Source organism: Sus scrofa, chromosome 13 (assembly GCF_054392235.1).
Source record: "Sus scrofa isolate SSC_HxYL_T2T_F1_AM1 chromosome 13, Sscrofa_HxYL_maternal_Yorkshire_Landrace_v2.0, whole genome shotgun sequence".
In the NCBI taxonomy this organism is placed as follows: Eukaryota; Metazoa; Chordata; class Mammalia; order Artiodactyla; family Suidae; genus Sus; species Sus scrofa.
The window spans coordinates 207,729,313-207,753,457 of NC_139395.1; the positions used below are offsets into that span (position 1 = coordinate 207,729,313).

The 24,145-nt window shown below is 37.8% G+C and overlaps 1 protein-coding gene across 1 annotated transcript in view; it reads right to left on the bottom strand.

Moving 5' to 3' along the window:
- The window catches only part of LTN1 (listerin E3 ubiquitin protein ligase 1), a 98,737-nt gene that overhangs the window by 64,861 nt on the left and 9,731 nt on the right, over positions 1 to 24,145 (bottom strand). Inside the window, exons 5-17 of the mRNA XM_084991873.1 lie at positions 22,756 to 22,808; positions 21,383 to 21,563; positions 16,074 to 16,247; positions 15,287 to 15,477; positions 14,084 to 14,219; positions 12,438 to 13,247; positions 11,595 to 11,636; positions 8,705 to 8,894; positions 7,948 to 8,187; positions 6,330 to 6,483; positions 5,175 to 5,319; positions 4,549 to 4,735; positions 235 to 394 (exon numbers count right to left, since the gene is read on the bottom strand). Coding sequence (XP_084847999.1) covers positions 235 to 394; positions 4,549 to 4,735; positions 5,175 to 5,319; positions 6,330 to 6,483; positions 7,948 to 8,187; positions 8,705 to 8,894; positions 11,595 to 11,636; positions 12,438 to 13,247; positions 14,084 to 14,219; positions 15,287 to 15,477; positions 16,074 to 16,247; positions 21,383 to 21,563; positions 22,756 to 22,808 — 2,663 coding nt within the window. The remainder of the gene's footprint in view (positions 1 to 234; positions 395 to 4,548; positions 4,736 to 5,174; positions 5,320 to 6,329; positions 6,484 to 7,947; positions 8,188 to 8,704; positions 8,895 to 11,594; positions 11,637 to 12,437; positions 13,248 to 14,083; positions 14,220 to 15,286; positions 15,478 to 16,073; positions 16,248 to 21,382; positions 21,564 to 22,755; positions 22,809 to 24,145) is intronic.

A 24,145-nucleotide genomic window follows, 5' to 3' on the forward strand; every position in this document is an offset into this window, starting at 1 on the left:
TAGGCCAGCAGCAACATCTCCCATTAAACCCCTAGCCTAGGAACCTCCACATGCCGCGGGTGTGCCCCTAAAAAGACAAAAGACAAAAAAAATTTTAAAAATTAAAAAAGAATTGGGATCAATCTAGATCAACCCTCTCATTCAAAGATTAGCATGAAGCCGGTTTACATTTTATAGACACAGAGCCATAAACTAGCAAAACAGTTGTAAAAAATTGGAAAGTGATATTCTTACCTGTTAAATAACAGCTGTAAAAGGCCAGAAGTATTACCAAGTCCACATAAGTTATCATACGTAATGTTCATTTTTTGAAGCATTTCACAAAATCCAGTTAGAAAAATAGGTGGATTGTCTAATTCTTCATACCACTGCAATGAATAGAGCAGTTCTGCAACTAAGAGAATGGACAACACACTGTCAAATGCACTTTGTGAACAGACCTTTCAACTGTTTTCACTTCTCTGCCCCATTTTTAACATTGCTGTGCTCGCTAATTTCAAAATATCTATGAACTGATGTTCAACGATAATGAAAATAGAGGATATCCGGCACAAACCTTACTTGATCCCTTTTCTGATGAGTTAAGAATGTGATAGGGACCTCAGTTACCAGACACACTGACAGAATCTTTGTACTATTTTTGCTCCAAACGATATGAAGTTGCATCCAGGATAAACAACTATGTGATCCAAGACCTGAGGAGTTCGAGCTACTGTGTTAAGAAATGGGAGACAGAGTGCTATAGCAAACATGGCATGGGGCTCGGAACAGACTAGTCTGGATTCAAATGAGCTGTACACATATCAGCTAGGATCCTACAAATCTACCTCACAGGATACTGCGAGAATTAAATGACAAAAGTTTCACAAAATCTGGCATATCACAGATTTTTAATACATAATTAGAACTCTCTTTTATACAGCAAGGTATAAATTTTGGAGTCGTAAGACTTGTAACCTGGTTCAAAATCTAATTCCATCCCTTGCAAGCTCCAGATAAGGAAAACAGGACTCTCCGTGTGGCTCACAGCATAACCATCCGGCGTTGCTTCTACAGATAAGAAAAACAATAATATCTAACTGATAGAGTGCATGAGAAGATTAAATATCAAATATAGTAATGTTGTTAGTTTGTAATTTGTAACGCAATGAATAAAAATAAATTGCTACAAAATTTATTACTCTAATTTCCAGTTCTGTTTTTGGACAGATTCACTCTATGAGTAAACGGCACTGCAGGCTAGTCTCCTTGATCTCAACTACAAGTGCAGCTGGCTCACCCTAATAGGTGTTCCAGCTTTCTTTTACAGACCACATAATCTCCTCTGCAAGTAACTATACTCAGTTGAGAGCTCACAATCAAGACGGACACAGGAATCACGCAGGTCCTCCACCTTTCATACCATTCTACACAGGCCACACTCCTTCCTACGTGTCTGCATCGTTACCACAGGAAGCTTCTTAATCGTCTTCAAACTCAGGCCTTGAAACTCCACTTGATAGGAGAAAATGATAGGCCCACACAATGGGAGAATGATTCAAAAATTAACCAAAAATTCAGAATCCCCGGAGTTCCCGTTGTGGCTCAGTGGTTAACGAATCCGACTGGGAACCATGAGGTTTTGGGTTCAATCCCTGGCCTCGCTCAGTGGGTTAAGGATCCGGCATTGCCATGAGCTGCAGTGTAGGTCACAGACAAGGCTCAGATCCTGTGTTGCTGTGGCTCTGGTATAGGCTGGCAGTTACAGCTCCAATTAGACCCCTAGACTGGGAACCTCCATATGCCGTGGCTGTGGCCCTAGAAAAGGCGAAAAAAAACCAAAAAAAAAAAAAAAAAAAAAAAAAAAATTCAGATTCCCTGATGAAACAGAAGACTAACTTAACTGGTTTCTTTAGGGTTATATGTCACAGGATCTGCTTGACATTGACGTCATGCCAGTTTAAGTAACTGATCTGCTCTACTGCTAACAAGATCATAGCAAGATTTTAGTATACTTCACTCGAGTGCAATTTAACATTCGTCTCTTAAGTGCCCTCAAGTTTCTCATCACTAAAATAATGAAAAGGAGCTAAAGGTTCCCGATTTTTTTTAAAGATTTAAACTGCAGTATGATCTTACCCTAAGCAATCTACAGATGAAATGTGATCTCTGTCAAATTACCAATGACATTTTCAAGTAACTAGAACAAATAATCCTAAAATTTACATGGAACCACAAAAGACCTAGAATTGCCAAAGTAATCCAGAGGAAGAACAACAAAGCTGGAGACACAGCCCTCCCAGACTTCATATACCACAAAGCTATAGCAATCAAAATAGTATTGTATTGGTACAAAAACAGACATATGTATCAATGGAAAAGGACACAGAGACCAGAAATAAACCCACACATCTATGGTCAATTAATCTTTGACAAAGAAGGCAAGAACACACAATGGGGAAAAGACAGTCTCTTCAGCAAGTGGTGCTGGGAAAATTGGACAGCCGCATGTAATTCAATGAAGTTAGAACATATGCTCACATCATGCACAAAAATAAACTCAAAATGACTTGAAGACTTAAATATAAGACATGACACCACAAAACTCCTAGAAGAGATCATAAGGCAAAACATTCCTTGACATAAACTGTACCAATACTCTCTTAGGTCAGTCTCCTAAGGCAACAGAAATAAAAACAGGAGTTCCCACTATGGCTAAGCACTAAACGAACCTGACTAGTAACCATGAGGACATGGGTTTGATCCCTGGCCTTCCTCAGTGGGTTAAGGGTCTGGCGTTGCTGTAAGCTGTGCTCCAGGTCACAGACTTGGCTCAGATCCCGCATTGCTGTGGCTGTGGCGTAGGCTCCAGCTGCAGCTCCAATTTGACCTCTAACCTGGGAACTTCCATATGCTGCAGGTGTGGCCCTAAAACAAAAACAAAAACAAAAACAAAAACAAATAGGACCTAATCAAACTTATAAGCTTTTGCACAGCAAAGGAAACCATAAGGAAAATGAAAAAATAACCTACAGAATGGGAGAAAATATTTGCAAGTGATGCAACCAACAGGGGCTTAATTTCCAAAACATACAAACAGCTCATACAATTCAATAAAAAAAAAAAAAAAAGTCAGAAGACCTAAATAGACATATCTCAAAAGATGGCCAAGAGGCACATGAAAAGATGCTTATCATTGCTAATTCTTAGAAAAATGGAAATCAAAATTACAATGAGGTACCACCACACACCAGGTCATAATGGTCATCATTAAAAAGTCTACAAATAACAAATGATGAAGAGAATGTGAAGAAAAGGGAACCTTCCTACATTATTGGTGGGAATGTAAACTGGAGCAGCCACTATGGAAAATAATGCGGATGTTACTCAAAAAAATAATATAGAACTACCACATGATTCAGCAATCCATTCTTGGGCCTATACCCAGACAAAACTATAATTCAAAAAGATACATGCACCCCTGTGTTCATAGCAGCACTATTCACAATACCCAAAACATGGAAGCATCTTAAATGTCCACTGACAGATAAAGAAGATGTGCACATATATACAATGGAATATTACTCAGCCATAAGAAAGAACAAAATAATGCCATTTGTGGCAACATGGATGACCTAGAGATCATCATACTAAGTGAAATAAGTCAGAAAGACAAATACCATGTTATCACTTATATGTAGAATCTAAAATATGGCACAAATGAACCTATCTACAGAATAGAAATGGACTCACACACATGGAAAACATTTATGGTTGCCAAGGAAGGGGTGGAAGGAGTGGGATGGATTGGGAGTTTGGGTTTAGCAGATGCAAACCATTACTTTTACAATAGATAAGCAATGAGGTACTGCTGTATAATACATAAAAATATCCAATCACTTGTGACAGAACATGATAGAGATAATATGAGAAAAAGAATGTATATGTATATATATATGTGTGTGTATATATATATATATATACACACACATATATATATATAAAAAACTGGGTCGCTTTGCTGTACAACAGAAATTGACAGAACATTGTAAATCAACTACACTTTAATTAAAAAACTAAAAAAGAAAACCCAACAATAAATAAAGAAGTTCCTCAACCTACCACAGCAGGTTAAGGATCTAGTATCGTCTCTGTGATGGCATGGGCTAGATCCCCGGCCCGGCACAGTGTGTTAAGGATCTGGCGTTGCCCCAGCTGTGGTGTAGGCTGCAACTGCAGCTCTGATTCAGTCCCTGACCCAGGAACTTCCATGTGCTGTGGCTGAGGCCAAAAATATATAAATAAATAAATACATATATACATAGGGAGTTTCCTGGGAGCTCAGCAGGTTAAGGATCCATTGTTGCCATTGCTGTGGCCTGGGTCACTGTTATGGCATGGATTCAATCCCTGGCCTGGGAATTTCCACATGCTGCAAGTGCCGCCAAAAATTTAAATTTAAATTTAAAAAATTTAAATAAATTGTAGTACAATCAAAATTACTTCGAAATTTCATTATAATTAATCCAACATTCACATGTATATTCCTGAATGCTCACATATACTTACTTATTTTCTCAAGCTCATTATTCTCTAGAACTATTTCCTTTTTCAGTGCAACTAATATCATTTTGCTTAATAACGCTGAAGTACACAAATGGCTGGGAAGTTTCTTTGTATTTTGTTCTTCAAAATCAGTTTTGAAACATTCATAATTCAAACTCAGTCTTCCTTCTAAAAGAGGTCGATGCAACCACTGTAAAAAACACATTAAGTTATACACAAAACCATTCAATAGTTTAAATTATTTTCTACCTATGCAATTAAAACAGGGAACAAAAATACAATTATTAGAATATCTTCAAAATGTTAACTTCAAAAATGAAGCTATTGCTAGGTTATTAGTAAAATCACAGAGGCCTAGAAGTTAGGTTTCTACAAAGGAAATCATCGACATTGGGACTCCTTCAAGGCAGAAGTAAGTCTTATGCACCTTATACCATGGCGACTGCCAAGTGTCAACTGCTGACGTGCAAAGAGCAAACATCCAATATATGAGCATTTAAAGGCAGAAAGGCAAAGTAAGATATTCATTTCATTTACTTTTCTTTCCCCCAGAATAAAATTAAAATATTTAAGCGTGGATGAAATCCAAACTTCGGAATAAAATAAGCACTCTACAATCTCAAACATACCTGCATAGGGAGAGACTGCCTCATCTTTTCCCATTCACTGTTGTCTGGCATTACACTTCCAATATAAACTCTGAGAAGATAAGTATCTTCACTCTCTAAAAGCGCATTGAGCAAATCATCAACAGCAGACAAGAGGACCTGAAGACTGGGAAAAATGCAAAGAACTTAACTGCTGTAGTTAATGCTATGACCAATATGAAGGCCCTGTTTCACATTAAATACACTATGGCAGTTAACTGCTTACCTGAACAAAAAGACAAATAAAAATAAAGCAAATGACCCCTGTACCTTCCCCCCTCCAATATACACACAATCAAAAAGGGGATTTAATCCAACATTTCTTTTTTTTTTTTTCTTTTTGCTTTTTCTAGGGCCCGCGGCATATGGAGGTTCTCAGACTAGGGGTCTAATCGGAGCTGTAGCTGCCAGCCTACGCCACAGCCACAGCAGCTCAGGATTCGAGCTGCATCTGCGACCTACACCACAGCTCTCGGCCAGATCCTTAACCCACTCAGCAAGGCCAGGGATCGAACCCGCAACCTCATGGTTCCTAGTCGTAATCCAACATTTCTAATTTGAAATTGACTGCTGCTTCTATTTCAGAGGGAAGGGGACATGACCTATTTCAGATCAGATATTTCTGAAATATAGCTACTTTATTCCGTGAAAAGAGCATAATGATCAGAAAAAGATTTAACCCAGCCCCAGTAGCAGGGGACGCATTCTCTTCATTTTCATTTTTATATGTGGATTTACATATGAGATGTGAAATTACATTTACAATTTAACCCCTTACAGCAGTGGCTACCAGATCCCCTCCCCCTAAATAAAACAGTGAAGAACAACCATTGTCTGTGGTGGCCATGAGAGGTTTATGGTTATAATCCCCACTGGCCTAAGACACAGTAGATAGCATCACCATCACATCACCGACCATAAATCAGAAGTCACGCAGATACGCTAAAACAAATCACTCTTCAATTAACTGAGTTTAAATGGATGATCATTAAAACAAATCCCTTTTGGAAAGAAATCTGTTTGGACCTCCTTTTAGAGTCCTGTAGATTTCTTACATAAGTCATTTTTCAGTACTCAAAATAATCGCAGAATATTATTTAAGGACAACTCTGCAGCTGAGCACACAAAAAAGGTTACCTTGTGATATCCAAAGATGAAGATTGAACTTGGTTCTTCAGCCACTGAGCAGATAAACGTAAGAAGGTACTCTGTTTGTATGTGTCGCCAGTTTGATGGACCAATAAATTCACACCAGAGAGCCAAGTATTTTTCAGTTTACAGATAAGAAAGTCTAAAATCAAGATGTCAACACTAATTTGTAATCTCTCTGAAGTTACTATAATCAGCACAAAATGTGTGAAAGAACACACTACAGATCTGAGATTTTTAAGGTACCATTAAGAAAACATAAAATTACTATTCAGTTGTCAAATCAAAATAGCTATATCATAAACATGCAATAATGCAAGCTATCTCACGCCATACAACTATAACAATTTTATTTATCTATTCATTTATTTTTGCTTTTCAGGGCCACATCTGTGGCATATGCAAGTTTCCAGGCTTGGGGGTCCAATCCAAGCTGCAGCTGCCAGCCTATGCCATAGCCACAGCCACAAAGATCAAAGAAGCATCTGCAACCTACACCACAGCTCACGGCAATGCCGGATCCTTAACCCACTGAGTGAGGCCAGGGATCCAGTGTGGCTATGGCTCGGATCCAGCATGGCTGTGGCTGTGTTGTAGGCCGACAGCTACAGCTCTGATTCGATCCCTAGCATGGGAACCTCCATATGCCACGGGTATGGCCCTAAAAAGAGAAAAAAACAGTAATAATAATAAAACAAAATAAAATGGTAAGATTTTTTTAAGTTAGCTCTTTTTCTGCTCTGAATTTATTTATGAGTGTTATCCCTTTGGAGATATGAAAAATATTATCCTTTTTCAAACAATGAAGTTAGTATTAAAGAAAGAGTTGGGCAGAAGGGCTCTCCATTGATAGTATTTTTTAATAGTATTTTTTATACTCCTTTCATAAATAAGTCTGAATTAACACATAAAACAGGAATATAGTCCTTAAAAAGGCAATCTCAATTTCATCTTAATATACACCAGGATTGAAAGTTTTAACTATAAAAGGAGATACTAATTTCCCCTTTTATGAATATGGAAATGAATATATATCAAGAAAGGAAGCAACTCAGAGTTCCTATCGTGGCTAAGCCAAAATGCATCCGACTAGTATCCCAAGAGGTCACAGGTTCAATCCCTGGCCTTGCTCAGCGGGTTAAGGATCTGGCATTACCATGAGTTGCGGTGCAGATTGCAAATGTGGCTCGGATCCCATGTTGCTGTGGCGTAGGCTGGGAGCTGTATCTCCGATTCAACGTCTAGCCTGGGAACCTCCAATGCTGCAGGTGTGGCCCTAAAAAGCCCCCTCCCCCAAAAAAAAGAAAAAGAAAAAAGAAAGGAAGCAACTTGCCAGAGCTATTGAAGGGGTTAAGATTCTAATTCATCTATCATGGCTCCTTCCAAAACTGTTTCCTTGATATCAGACAAGAACTTTGGACATAATGTCCACATACATTTTTAACTTGGTTTCTAAAGCTGAAAGAGTTTAAAATTTGTAGCCCTTTACTCAAAATGCTTTCAACTTTCAAATACATTATGATTCAATTAATAAAGCCTGGGCACTTACACTATGAAGGTCAGAGCCGGAGATTCCCAACAAAACATTTGAGCAGTAGGCTATTACCTGGCAAATGTGTTTTTTCTTTGCTCTCAGCACATAACTGAAAGAGAGTTAATAATAAATCTTCAGAGGATGACATTAGCAAGCATCCTTTTGCTGAGCTGAAATAGTTATAGGCCACATCACAGATAAAAGACACTGATGAGTCATTATTTTCAGCTTCTGACAATTTCTTTGCTTTGGATAAAGTTTCATGAAGTTTAACAATAATTCTTTCAACATATACTTCTCCAATCAAGTAATCTAGAGAAAAAAATTCAAACAGACAAAATATAAAAAATATTAACAATGCATTTCCTTTTTTTCAAAAAATATTTAAAAATATTTTTTTAAACACTTAATATTTCACTGTGGGTTAACATTCCATCGTGGTCTCCCCACACGTTTAAAAAAAAAAAAAAAGGGTTTATGTATTGGACAAAAGAAAATCACATTAACAAATTAGTCTGTTCTCTCAGGCATAAAAAGCCCTCATACAAAAAAGCAGTTTTAAATGAAAAAGCAAAGTTTGACAAAATCAAAGTCAGCAGCTAAATTCAAAACCCATTAAAATATAATGCTAATATAGTATTAAATATCTTCTAGTTCATGTTACAAAGATTTATAAACATTTACAGTGCTTACAAAAGTAAGATATTTGAATGAACTAAGTCTAGTTGTTCTCAGCTAATACTATGCAAACTGAGGAGCACTGAATCCCCACAAAAGGTGAAGAAGTCGCTCCCTCCCTACTTAAAAACAAGAACATATTTTTACCTACCATTTTTAACATGTTGGGATAATACCAAGCTTAAGAGAGTCCATCTTTCTGAGAAGCAAGGTTCAGAGGATACCGTGGGTTCCAAGTCCTTATTACAAAGATGATCTGCCAAGGTTACCAATTTCTCTCCAAGGATATCTCCTTTTAGCCAAGAAGTTACTAACGCATGTTTATCTGCACTAGAACATGCCTAAAACCATAGAATTAAAACAAAGATTAGAAGATCAAAAAAGTGTAACTGTCCCAAATATCACCTGTACCATATTATCTCCCTTCACTATCATGGTCCCAACATTATCCCCCACTCCTCCTCCTCAAGTTCTGAGAAGGCTGGTATCTTCCCTAATCCCTATTAAGCCTTGCTTACATACATTTCCACGCTTTGTTCATGCTATCTTCCCAACCAGAAACATTCCCTCTCTTCTTTATTTATCAAAATCACATCCATTACTTGAGAATCAGTACAAATCCTACCTGCTTTATGAAGTTTCCCCCATCCATGCCAGCCCATACTCATCACTGCTTTTCTCTGAATTTCTAGAGCACTTACTGGATTGTATTATTATTTATAGTGTTTCATCTGTGTATGCCTTGTTTCCAATGAGATTTTAAGTTCCTTGACAGCAGACTGTGTTAAAACTTCTTTGACACCTGCTATCAACACTGCAGATGTGTTCAGTGAGTAAGGACTGGGTGAACTTTAAAGACAGATTTAAAAATGCTCTACAAATATTAAGTTTTTGTTCATTAATTTTGCTAAAATTAAGGAACAATATCCAATAGTGGTAAATTACTTCAATATGAACAATGGGACTTATTTCCCCAAATTCTCTAAAACAGTTACTGGGGCCAGATATCTGACAGCAGCTGGTTTATTTTCATAGGGCGGGGAAGCAAGGAGAAAAACTGTAAGTCCACCCCCAAAAGCATGGTGATCCATGTTCCCAGAGCTTCTGATTTAAATGCTGAGAAGAAAGGAATTTGCAACTTGATTCATTTCAAAGCAATCTGGAAAAAAAAAAAATCCAAGTGCGGATTGGATAGTGCCTGAGAACCTGTTTTTCTCTTTATTTAAAAAATTATAGGCAACTAGAACGTTTATTTTAGCCCAAGTTTTACCACTATTCTGGCTTTAAGGCCGTGGACAAATCTCTTAACTAACCTTGGCCTGCTTCTAAATTTGAAAAATGAAGATTAACTTAGAAAATCTCTAAGGTCCTTTCCTGGTTACAAAAATCAGGTTTGTTTTCAAAGAAGCTGACTTTAGAACTCTGCTCATAAAGTACGATGTTGCATAAAAACAAGAAAAATCAGAATTCAGATGGCTATAATATTGGCTTTCCTGAGATAGTTAACCAAATAAAACCAATCTACTTTATAGAATCTTACAGAATCCAGAAAATAAACTTCTAAATAAAATATCTCTCAGGTTGGCAAGACATGAAGTCCAAATGCTCAAAGTTTTAACATCCCCACAGAAAGAATCTGACCAGTTTAAGGGGATGGAGAAATTAGCCAGTCATGGAAGTATAGGAGGCAAATTATGAACTTCCAAACATTGCCCAGGAAGAGGAGTTCTCTAAACAGATATATCTGAACTACCTGGCTGGTACATTCTTAAGCTGGAAATGGATATATCAATCTCCTCTCTTTTTTAAAAAAATTTTTTTTTAATTTTTATTTTAGTTATTTTTTTTTTTTTATTTTATGACTGCACCCTCAGCATATGGAAGTTCCAGGACCAGGGGATGAATCTGAGCAGCAGCTGCATTGTATGCCACATGCTGCAACAACACTGGATCCTTCAAGCCACTGTACTGGACCAGGGATTGAACCCTCATCTCTGCAGTGACTCAAGCTGCTGCAGTTGGACTCTTAATCCACTGTACCACAGCAGGAACTCCTCAATCTTCTCTTCTCAAATTATGAACTACTTTCACTTATCAGCAGCTTTCTCATAGTTTGGCTTTTCATATAGCCTGCCTATAGGGAGAGAAGGTAGTGCACAATGTAATATAGATGCTGTGCCTGATACATTGTATTTCTCATTGAAAAATAGTAAATTAATACTCTATTTTGTAAAAATAAACTATTGAGAGAAATGGAGAGTTACTGTTTAATGGGTTTAGAGTTTCAAATTTGCAAGACGAATAAATTCCAAAGACTGGGTGCACAATATGTGAATGTACTTAAAACTACTGAACTCGGAGTTCCCGTCGTGGCGCAGTGGTTAACGAATCCGACTAGGAACCATGAGGTTGCGGGTTCGATCTCTGCCCTTGCTCAGTGGGTTAACGATCCGGCGTTGCTGTGAGCTGTGGTGTAGGTTGCAGATGCGGCTCGGATTCCGCGTTGCTGTGGCTCTGGCGTAGGCCAGGGGCTACAGCTCCGATTTGACCCTTAGCCTGGGAACCTCCATATGCCGCGGGAGCGGCCCAAAGAAATAGCAAAAAGACAACAAAAAAAAAAAAAAAAAAAAGAAAAAAGAAAAAGAAAGAAATTTAATTTCCTGATGTGTTCTAGTAAAAGCTAGAACCACTTAATCCATTTCTACAGAAGAAGAAATAAGTAGGATAAGATTAGAAACATACAGCCTTAGTTTAAAAGATAAACTATGATAAAAGATAAAATGTTTAACTCTTCCTTTATTACCCACTAAAGAAGAAGCACTGGATTTTCCAGAACCTGTTCATTGCTCCCCGATATTCCTAACTAGAAAAATACTATAGAAAGGTGAACATCATGTTTCCTCAAATTAAGGGAAGAAAATTCAATAATAAGGAAGTTCTCTAACACAGACACCTGATCACATACTAGTACATGAATAAGTCAGTGGTTTCAATTTTTCTATACCTATTAATATATAAAAGAGAAAGATTCCCTAAAATACCTTTTCAATGACCTGAAGAATAGAATTCCATTTCAGATCCACCTGAAAGAGGAAAAGAGAATCTCCTCTAAGTAAATAATAAAACTATTTACAAGTAAATGAATTGACCGTGGAACCATTCCAAAACTACGTTTTTCAGTAAGCCCTACTTTTAGTGAGTCCAACTTCTGGACTAAAAAAACTTAAAACTTTTATTAGCAAGTTTTTGTCATCTTAAAACACTCAGCCTTAGGAGTTCCCGTCATGGCGCAGCGGTTAATGAATCTGACTAGCATCCCTGGCCTTGCTCAGTTGGTTAAGGATCCGGCCTTGCCATGAGCTGTGGTGTAGGTCGAAGTCATGACTCAGATCCTGTGTTACTGTGGTTGTGGTGTAGGCTGGCAGCTACAGCTCCAATTAGACCCCTAGCCTGGGAACCTCCATATGCCGAAGGTGCAGCCCTTAAAAGAAAAACAAAAACAAAAACAAAACACTCAGCCTTATCGAACATCTACCCAGAAGTCTCACACACTCCCCAATCACAATCCAGAATATATTGCTTGTCGGAGTTCCCGTTGTGGTGCAGTGGTTAACGAATCCAATTAGGAACCATGAGGTTTCGGGTTCGGCCCCTGCCCTTGCTCAGTGGGTTAAGGATCCAGCGTTGCCATGAGCTGTGGTGTAGGCTGCAGATGAGGCTCGGATCCCGAGTTGCTGTGGCTGTGGCGTAGGCTGGTGGCTACAGCTCCGATTCGACCCCTAGCCTGGGAACCTCCATATGCCGCGGGAGTGGCTCAAGAAAAGGCAAAAAGACAAAAAAATTAAAAAATTAAAAAATAAAACAATTAGCATTTAAAATAGTACCTCAATGAGATCATCCAAGACAGCTTTTCTTTCCAAATCGCTATCACAGCAACGGAGGGCACTGTACAAAATGTCCACCAAGAAACCGGCATCCTTCCTTTGATCTTCATTTAGCCAACCTATTATTTTCTGGTATAAAAACTGTACTGCGGGATTTTTTTGTGCAAGTCTGGCTATTTCAAGAGGTTTGGATTTAACAATATTCTGTTTTTCATCTCCTAGTAGCACTTTAAATACTTGGCTTGAAGAGAAGGAGTTGAGCAGAGTGGAAAGAAACCTTAGATGTTGCTCCGACTTTTGTTCATTGACATAATTAATACTCATCTCTGCTAGTTTACAGACTAAGTCTTCCAAAGGTTTTTTCCTTAGCGGAGATATGAGGTCCGAGCAATTCTGAGTTAGAGAAGGTTCAGCCATTAATTCAGAGCCTTCACTATTCTCTCCTTCTGAGGAGACACATTTTTCATTCTCTTTATTACTTTCGGGCATCTCATCAGCAAATCTAACCTTTCCAACTTTTTTTCTATTTAACTTCAAGGAGCTCTTTGGCTTTTGAAGGATCTGTAATAGGTTAGAAATACCCAAAACTGACTTAACATTGGCTTCTGGCTCACTGATTTTCTCAACACAGATCTCTGACAATCTTTCCCAGAAATTCAGTAGCACTTTCTCCAAATTGTGAGCTATTTTATCATCTTTTTCCAAATCTGCTTTGGCTTCCCATGAACTTAAAGTGTCTGCCAAATGGTTAAACAGCTGCCCATCCTGTAATCTTGGGTCTTTGAGAACTTCATCAATAAAAGGAATCAACTGAAAGAGAAGGTAGAAACATACCAATTCTGTTTTCAAAAGAAATAAAATTTAAACCAGGTAGTTGTAAAACATTATACATTTTTATATTTAATAACTGAAAAACAGGAATTTTTTCTTAAAATTCTGAATAGAGTTAACTTGAACTTGAAAATCATTTTCATATCATTCAAAGAGCCTAATGATTCCACTGTATCCCCCCTGAATTACTCATTTTCTATAATATAACTGATCAAGATTACTGGTCATCAAAAAGTGATAGTTTTCTTTGCATCTTCCTGAACTTATCCAAGCTTCTTTCTTTCTTCTAAACCAGTATGAAAGACATATAGAATGAACAGAATTCAGAATGCTTTCTCTTAATTATAAAGATAAGAGAAGTTATCTAGCTGAGATCTGAAGTTAACTAGGATTATGTAATTTACATAGAACCATATTCCAGCATCAGCTCTCATCACAGGTTCTTAAAGCCAAGCACGATTGTTCACAAAAGAATAAGTGCAATGCATGTTTTAGAAACAACCAGACGATTATTATTTAAAATAAAATACAAAAGACTAAAGATCGTGTCTTCTAAATTGTTTTGCATTACAGCTCTCTAAAACAGAGTTTGTACATCCAGAGGCTGACTAGTCCTGAGGCATTATAGTATTTCGCTAGTAACTGACAGTATAGAAATTTTTATTTCTCTGGTCAGCAACATACATTACTTAATCTGCTAATCATAAAAATGAAATCTTTACAAGGCTAATTAATAAAAACGGCATCAAGATACAGGGAGCTTGATTCTTTACAGTTAGTGTGCAAAGGCACTGACAATTTTTACATACACGCACCTGATCATTGACGAGCATGTCTTCTATCTCTTCCTCACCTAAGTTTTGTTGCATTATAAAACGTAAGCATTCAAAAAATGCAGATATTATTGCTGAGCATTCTGAAACGCTAGTTTTTGTTCTTTCTGTTGAGAGCCTAAGAAATAATAAATAACTATGGCTTACTTCTTCATGAAAAAGAAAATATGCAAGTCAGAAATAGCAAAACAAAGGCATGGAAAAGTGATCATACAAAAAGAGGATTTTTAAAATTAAAATTCTTAAGTGAAAAACTAAAAACAAGCAGCCAAAATATAGGCTTACTAGAATAAAAACTTGAAGAACTGTGAAAAAAAACCATATCTTCAATAGTGTGTCAACAAAAGATAACATTTATTTTCTTCTCAAGAACCAAACCACCTGCAAATTTCAAAAAGGGGGCTTAACCAAGTAAAGATAATAGTGCAATGAAAAAAATTTTTAATCATTAATAAAACTGGGTATCTCTTATTAAGTTCAACAAATAAACTGAAATGACATTTTTAAGTGCAACTTTAAAACAGCTATTTAAGGGAGTTCCCGTCTTGGCTCAGTGGTTAACAAATCCGACTAGGAACCATGAGGTTGCAGGTTCGATCCCTGGCCTTGCTCAGTGGGTTAAGGATCTGGTGTTGCTGTGAGCTATGGTGTAGTGTAGATCACAGAGGTAGCTCAGATCCAGCATTGCTGTGGCTCTGGTGTAGGCCGGTGTCTACAGCTCCGATTAGACCCCTAGCCTGGAAACCTCCATATGCCGTGGGTGATGCCCTAAAAAAGACAAAAAAAAAAAAAAAACCAGCTATTTAAGTTTATTGGAAACTTCACTGGTTCATTTTCTGAATTTGTGCATTTGTATTTATCAACACACAAAAAATGGCCCATCTGAAAAAGAGCCTATTTCTACCTAAGGGCCTTACCATAATTTATCTCACTTTCTGCTACATACTATCAGTGAAGCCTTGAAAATACCCAAGAAAAGAAATCCAACTGTAATTCTCCGAAAACTTTAGTTATACTGTGAGCCACACAGGAAGTCCTGTAATCCTCTGAAAACTTTAGAAGTGTTTAATGAACAGCAAAACAATTCAGAGAAATTTAAATACAACAATAATGTCATTCTACCCATTTATGAAAATATGAAAAAAATCTATTTTGCTTTAAAGGTCAAGAATTTAAATTCCTTACCCTGCAACTAGGGAGGTAAGAAAATTTTTGAAGAAATCCAGCTTTGGATCTGTAATGGACTGAGGGAGTTTGCTGATAAATGGCAGAAGATAAGGATATATGACAGTAGCCAGACCCCGACCTCCTTCACGAACCATAGCTGACAGTTTGGGAAACACACTTTTTTTTGCATTTACGTGAAGCCAACAGTCCTTAACAAAGAAAAGATTATAAGGATAATTAGAGATCATAAACATATATGCCCCAATTAAGAGAGAAGACATAAAGGATCTCAAAAATAAAAATCAAGTATTCTACCTAAAGAGGGCAAAAACCTGTCATCACCATTAAAAACTAAAACTCTGAGATTATAAGAAATTTATTATATATAGTAAAACCATGAATCCAACGTGCTTCCAGGACAATACTGATTGGAAATAATTATTTAACTTAAAAGATTTCTATAAAAGCTGCTTGCTAAATAAAAATCAAAACAAAACATGCTTTCTAAAAGAGACAGCAGTATTTAAACATAAGATTCAGATATACTGACTTCAGTGGGCCACATAGGTTTAAAGAATAATTGATACTGGTTAAACTGAAAGTAAAATAAAAACTACATACCATTTTCTAGTCAGCTTAAGATTTGTACCAAGTTCTGGATTAAGTATTTCTAAGAAAGCATTTTTCTAGTAAGTTTTAAATATTATAATCTGATAGGCTCTCTTGCATGATATGTAAGGCTTCTAAAACACAACTAAGAAGACAGGTATTCCCAGATGTACTAAAGGTACCTCTCTTTACTTACCTCAATAGTTGTAAGTGTATAAAGCACAGCCTCCCAGAGGGCTGGGCATACAACGGGGTCGCTGTCATCAATACTAAGAAGAACAGAGGGGCTCACTTTGGATGCTTCATCTTTCATCAACTGTGGAATACGCTGGCACAAAGCAGAAACTAACTCAAAATAAGCTGAGCGGATCTAAAAGAAATAATGGAAAGCCAAATTAAATTAAAGCCTAGTAAAGCTATGATAAGATTTTTTATTTATGGTAACAGTAGGTAGGTTATTCATACTAACCCTCCTGTTAATAAATAAAAGCTCTAGAAAAAAATACTTTCTAAAATCTTAAGAATGCCACATAGCTGAAAAGACATTAGGAATTACCAAGCCTAAAGCGAAGAGAGAAAGAATTCAACTTTCTATTTCTTTGTGCTGAAGCAACTACGAATCCTCTCTAGTGTCAGAAGCCTTCACTGGGGTGGAGGGGGAGTTCCCATCGTGGCTCAGTGGTAGCGAAACCAACCATTATCCATAGGGACACAAGAAGGATCTGGCGTTGCCATGAGCTGTGGTGTAGGTCACAGATGCAGCTCAAATCTGGCGTTGCTATGGCTGTGGTGTAGGTCGGCAGCTGTAGCTCAGATTCTACCCCTAGTCTGGGAACTTCCATATGCAGTGGGTGTGGCCCTAAAAAGACACATACACACAAAAAAGAAGCCTTCATTAGGGGCCTCAAATTATTCCTATGAATATACCAGCCAGCACAGAGTTAAATACAGTCAAACAAAAATTAAGACACTATGAGCCACTATTAGCAGAAACAAAAGATAACAGAGATGTGAGACTCTAAATCTTAGAATTATCTATCAGTTACAAATTCCATATCAACAATGTTTAAAGAAACAACAGTTTAAAGAAATCTGAAGGGAAAAATATATTAGAAGGAGTTCCTGCTGTGGCTCAGCAAAAATGAATCTGACTAGCATCCATGAGGACACAGATTCAATATCTGGCCTCGCTCAGTGGGTTAAGGATCCGGTATTGCCATGAGCTGTGGTGTAGGTCGCAGAGGCAGCTCAGATCTGGTGTTGCTGTGGCATAGACCAGCAGCTACAACTCCAATTCCCTAGCCTGGGAACCTTCATATGCATGGGTGCAGTCTTAAAAAAAAGATATTAGAAACAGCACAGCAGATCTGAAAAAGAACCAAGCACAACTCTCAAACTAAAAATAAATAAGAGCACAATTCATAGTTTAAGAACATCATACTTAACATTGAGATTCCACAACTATTTAAATTAAAGTTAGGAACAAATAAAAGATGCCTGCTACCAATACTCCTATTCAACGTGGTACTGAGAACCTAATTAGGACAAAGAAAAGGGGGGAGGAAAACTGGACAGTAACCCCAATTACTGTCTATAGTCATAGCAAGGTAAAAGGGTATTAAAAATATTCAAAAAGATCTAAAGATAAACTATAAGAACTAACAGGAATTTGGAAGAGTTGCCGGATATAAAATTAACATACAAAAGCATAAAATTCCTATACAACAGTAGAAACAGAGTAGAAAATGGAATCAAAAGAGAAAACCCATTTCAAAATGGTAGCAAAAACCATAAAGGCATGTTTGGTATGTAGCATATTATGAAATATTATTCTAGGATGACAAGAGCCTAATATAGCCTAAACAATCTTAAAAAAGAACAAAGTTGAAGGGTTTCAAGACTTAGTATAAAACAATCATAATCAAGAGTATGTGGTACTGGTATAAAGATAGACATTAAATGTAATGGAATAAAGATTCAAATGAAAATCCCACAGAAGTTCTCATGAGGCGCAGTGGGTAAAGGATCTGGCATTGTCACTGGAGTTTCTTGGGTCGCTGCTGTGGCGTAGGTTCAATCTCTGGCCCAGGAACTTCTACATGCCTTGGGTGTGGCCAAGAAAAAAAACCCTCAAATCTCACATACATGGTCAAATGAATTTGTCAAAGGTGCCAGACTGGAGGGGGCAGGAAAGTCTTTCAACAAATGGATATCCATATGAAAAAAAATCTGACTCTCACCTTTATGCCATATACAAAAGTAACTCTAAATGGACCTAACCTTAACATTTCTAGAATAAAATATATAATAATCTTTGCAACCTTGAGTTAGGCAAAGATTCCTTAGATTAAGACATCAAAAGTGTGAACTGTAAAAGAAAAGTATTGATAAATGGGACTTTAAAACACCTACTCTCCAAAGACCATGAACAAAGCAAAAAAGTAAGCCACAAACTCAAAGAAAATATTCATGACACTTTATCTGACAAAATACTTGTATCCAGAATAAATAAATCACATTCATAACTCAAAAATAAAACCTAAAAAACTAATTTAAAAATAGATGAGAATACTAGTAGTGAAAGACTGATACACTGACCTTCCTGCAAAGCACAACTATGGACTCTGTGAGCCAAACACACAGAGGGCTCTGAAGGGCTCTGAAGACTGAAATGCACATTTTGGAGCGGGTATCATAACTTGGAGTAAGCAATCTACACATTCTGAGTTCCCATTTTGTGCAGCTTTGCCCTGTGCAGAAGCACAGGGGCCGCTACAACTCCAAAAGAAAGCCTGACATCCTTCTGGTCGGAGGAACTGAAAGAACCAGGAAAAGGAGCCCAGGGTAACGACAAAGCTGCAAGAGAGTGACAGGGAACTCTAGAAAGGAGAAAACCAAAGAAGAGAATCTCACCTCCTGTGTTTAAATAGCCTAAATCTACAGCTGACACTTGAACCAGCTCACCGCAGGTATGAGTTTGCTGTTTGAGTCTAACTGCCCACTAACACAAAGACATCAACACCCTTTGGAGCATTATAAAATAATCCAGCCTCCCAAAACATAACATTTCAGGATACAATCTAAAATTACTCAACCTACTGAAGACAAGAAAATGTGATCCCATCTCAAGGGATAAGATAATTAACTGACGCCAATCCCAAGACGACCCAGATGTTACTATCCAACACAGACTTCATTTTTATTAACTTTTTGGCTGTGCCTATGGCATGTTAAAGTTCCCGTCCCAGGGATCAAACCCATGCCATGGCAGTGACCCAAGAGCTGCAGTGACAAGGCCAGATCCTTATTTCACTGTGCCACAAGGAAACTCCCAGACACGGACTTTAAAGCAGCTATTATAACCATACTCAGTGAGGTAAAGAAAAACATAACAATGAATAAAGAAACAGGAAACAGACTCATGTCATTATACATTTGTCCGAACCTACAGAATACACAACAGTGAATACTAATGTAAATTATGGATTCTGGATGATAATGATGTATCAACAGAGGTTCATCAACTATATAAAAAGGTACCACTCTGATGAGGAAATGTTGATAACAGAGGAAGCTATGCATGTGAGGGGCAGGGAAATCTCTGTACTTTTTCCTCAATTTTTCTGTGAACCTAAAACTGCTCTAAAAGGGTCTTGGAGGAGTTCTGCTATGGACCACCAGGTTAAGGATCCAGCACTGTCACTGTAGTGGCTTGGGTCGCTGACTCCATCCCTGACCTGGGAACTTCTGCACACTGCAGGGAGAGCCAAAAGAAAAAGAAAAAGAGGAAGCAGAATAATGCCTAGTCCTGCCTAGGATATAAAGAGCACAGTATTCCTCATGTATTGATGGTTGAGTCTAGAGCACTACTTCAAAAAATTAAGTACGCTATACTCTTTGACTCAGCAATTCAGAAAATGAATCTCAGAAAAAGAAATTCTCATAGCTAGGGATACATGAATAAAGACGCGCATTGCTGCTTTATCTGTGAAAGCGAGGAGTCCAGGCAATCAGGGTATCTATCACAGAAGGAATGGACAGGTACAATGGAATGAACACAAACTTCTGAATACTACACAGCAGTTAGAAGCCGTGGACCAGATATACTTATAGGAATGTGATGGATTTAAAGTATTTTAGTACTTTTTAAAAAAATTACTAAGTAAAGAGCAACAAATGAAATGAAATACAACACAATATCATTTTTGTGAATTAAAAACACATTCAAAAAGGCGGTGATGTGCCCAACAAAGAAAATTAGATAACCTTCTTTCAAGCATTATGTACAGTTCAATGTTAGTGAATCAGCAATGTGCATTAAATAAGGTGTCTTTAAACAGACACACACAAAATAAGGTTATATACTGACCAATTGTCAAAAATGTTCTGACCAGAGACTAACAAGAACTTAATTCTCTATTTCCCCTAAGTGCAATGCTTCAGCATCTACTAATTCAATGTTCACACGACTTTATAGAGCATAATTCCTGCAAATAATGGAATCAACTACACAAACAAAAGCACATACATTAATCACATTTAAAATGATCAGCTGGTAGAGGTGAAGAACAGAAGAGACGAAGGGAAAAAATAGAAACATTAAATGAAAGAGCCTTATGCACGGTCACAATTATTTTTTTCTTTTTTCTTTTCTTTTCTTTTCTTTTTTTTTTTGCTGCACAGGTCAGGGATCAAACCCTCACCACAGCAATGACCCCAGTTGTTGTAGTGATAATGCAGGATCCTTAACCCACTGTGCTGCAAGGGAACACCACACACCCATAATTTTAAAGTGCCATGAACAAAGAAAGATAACTCAACTCTGAATCTGAGCTCCAAATAACTAAATAAAAAAACGAAAATAGGAAGTTTCTTGTGGCGCAGCAGGGTAAGGATCCATCATTGTCACTATACCAGTTCCGGCTGCTGCAGTGGCGTCAGTTCAATCCTGACCCAGGAACTTATGCATGCCTCAGGTATGACCAAAAAAAGGAAAAAAAAGAAAGAAAAGGGGAGTTCCCATTGTGGCTCAGCAAGCAGGTTAAGAACCCAACTAGTATCCATGAGGATGTGGGTTTGATCCCTGGCCTCACTCAGTGAGCTAGAGATCTTGTGTTGCTGCAAGCATCGGCAAAGGTTACAGATGCAGCTCAGATCCTGTGTTGCTGTGGCTCTGGCAAAGGCTGCTGACCATGTCTCCAATTCAATGCCTAGCCTGGAAACTTCCACATGCTGTGGGGTCTGGCGGAAAGAAGGAAGGAAGGAAGGGAAGAAGGGAGGAAAGGAGGGAGGGAGGGAGGAAAAAGGGAGGAAGGGAGGAAGAGAGGGAAGGAGAAAGAAAAAGATAATACATTCTAGTAAGATTCTAGGAAGACAGGCAATTCAGTCCCACCACAAAAATGTGTTTGCAGAGCTTTAAACATAAACATAAAGCATAAATAAAACTAACAAGCAAGGAGGGGAAGGAATCAGAGAAATGTCTTAAAATATAAAAGATTAAGATACCTGAGGTATACTGTGTTTTCCATACTTCCAAAACTTATTCTGTGATAAAAGAGACTTGAATTTCTCCTCCAGAGAATCAAGCTCATTATCAGGTAAGAGGCAAAGCAATTTCTTTAATGCCAATAAGGAACAAGTTACAACTCGATAGAATTTAGCTTCTCTCTCTTCCTCTGGAACAGTTCTAGATGTAAAAAGAGATTGAGAATAAGAAAACTACAGATTCAGTCCTTCTATTTTATTTCTTTATTTTTATCTTTTTGCTTTTTAAGGCTGCACCCACGGCATATGGAAGTTCTCAGGCTAGGGGATCAAATCGGAGCTACAGTTGCTGGCCTACACCATAGCCACAGCAACTCGGGATCCAAGCTGTGTCTGCGACCTACACCAGAGCTCATGGCAATGCCAGATCCTTAAGCCACTGAGCAAGGCCAAGGACAGAACCTGCATCCTCATGGATACTAGTCAGATTTGTTTGTGCTGCACCACAACGGGAACTCCACAGTCCTTCTATTTTAAATGTTTAATCATTAAACATCTACCAAAGTTGCTTCATTTCTATATTCATTCTCCCTGTGCCAAGCCCCCCCAAAGTACAAACATACATAGAATTTTAATCACATATTTTTCAAATAATACAAGGTGAAAGGAGATGAAAAGCTATGGCTTGAGGGAAGTGTGCATGTAAGTCCTCTCAGTTAATCAGATGATTCAAAAGAATAAGTAACATTGCATCAAGATTACTTTCCCTTATAAACTACTAATAGTTTGATTAGAACACAGGAGTAAAACGTAAATGAAACATTTTACTATTATTTCAATAGAACTACTCATAGTTCTTCACAGTTATTTTCAACCAGACCTTAGGACATTTCCTGCTATGACCATAAAAAGAAAACATGGAAAAATTCTGAAAACATGTCTTTGTAGAAGGACCAAACCTGTGAGCTCCCAGATAACTCAAGTTAAATAGATGGACATGGAGTTCCTGCTGCGTTGTAGTGGGTTAAGAATTCGACAGCAGGCTTGGGTTGCTGCAGAGGCCTGGGTTTGATCCTCGCCTCAGCAGTGGGTTAAAGGATTCCACACTGTTGCAGCTGTAGCACAGTCACAGCTGCTGCTCAGATTCAATCCTTGGCTCGGGAACTTCTACATGCTGCAGGTGAGGCCATTAAAAAAAAAAAAAATAGTGAGACAATTTGCAAGTAATAGCACTTAAAGCAGCACCTGGCATATAGCACTATATTAAATATTTTTATCTCTACATTTAGAATCTCCTTTTTTTTTTTAATGTTACATTGAAATTATCATCTTATTACCTATGAGTGAAATACAGTTTCACGTAACCTGAATTACACAGATACAATACAACTTACTGTGGGTCACTGAGTGTATCAGGTGTTTCTTTTATAAGATGATCCTGCAGCACCTACAGAGGAAAGGAAAATCCCATATCCTTGAGATTTTATTGAGAGGCAGAGCATAGGCTTCATCTCATCTAAAAGTCTATAATCCCAGTGCTCACAAAAGTAGCAAAATTAAGTAGCAAAACTAAAAGATTTGAATTTTACCATTTTCCCCCCATCAATCCCCAAGGCCACTCCAGGGATAAGGATAGGGTACTTCTTCCAAATACCTCCAGTTTCCATCGAGAGGACTTTTCCCCTAAATACTCCTGGCCTCTTGCTTCCCCACTCCTTTTACACATGGCAGTAAAGTGAACAGGATACCCAATTAGTAAGTTTAGGAAAGAATTAGGCTCTGCTTTTCTTGCCCTGTTTTTTTTTTTTTTTTGAGCACCTCCCTACCTACAAAAAGAACACCCATTGTACTCTGCTCCATCATGGAGGAAGGTCTAAGGTTCCATTTGAAATGTTAAGTCCGCTTACTTCTGGGGTACAGTACTAGCAAGTCCACTGTTCCAGTATCAATTTTATTAGCAATAATAATAGCTAATATTTATTGAGCTTTTCTACCTGCCATGTACTGCTTTGAGCATATGTCATGCATTAACTAACCCTCACAACTCGCTGCGGTACAAGTTAATTCCCACTTTAACAGATGAGGAAATGCAGGCACAGAAATTTGCCCCCGATCAAACACATCTAATTGCAGAGTGGGACTAAAAGCCGATGGTATGACCCAGAGCCCATGTTCTCTTGTACATGGTATGACATTTTGATCTCATTTGCCTAACTCTTCTCTGATAAACTGGTTTTGAACTTGGGAAAGTTCATTCCCAATATTTGTATAACTGTACAGACAACTAAAGGTAAAATAATCGAAGAAATAATCCCATATTCATTGCCGAGTTATCCATTCATAACAAAGCCAAGAACAAAAAATCAAACAGGATCTGGCGCTGTCTCTGTGGCAGCATGGTTTCATCTCTGGCCCCGTGCACTTGGTTAAGGATCTGGCATTGCCACAATAATGGTGCAGGTCACAGCTGCAGCTTGGATTCTATCCCTGGCCTGGGAATTTTCATATGCGGTGGGTATAGCCGAAAAAGAAAACACAAAACAAAAAACTATGAACAGCCAAATTAACTGTCTCAAAATCCATTTTCTAAAACTCTTAGTGTCCAAACTCATGATACTTCACTGTCTTAACATTTATAACTTAGTATTTTAAATAAACCAATGACCCCCCTTTTTTTTTTTTAGGGTCACATCATCGGCATATGGAAATTCCCAGGCTGGGGGTCCAATCGGACCTGCAGCTGCTGGCCTAGGCCACAGGTACAGCAATGTGGGATACAAGCTG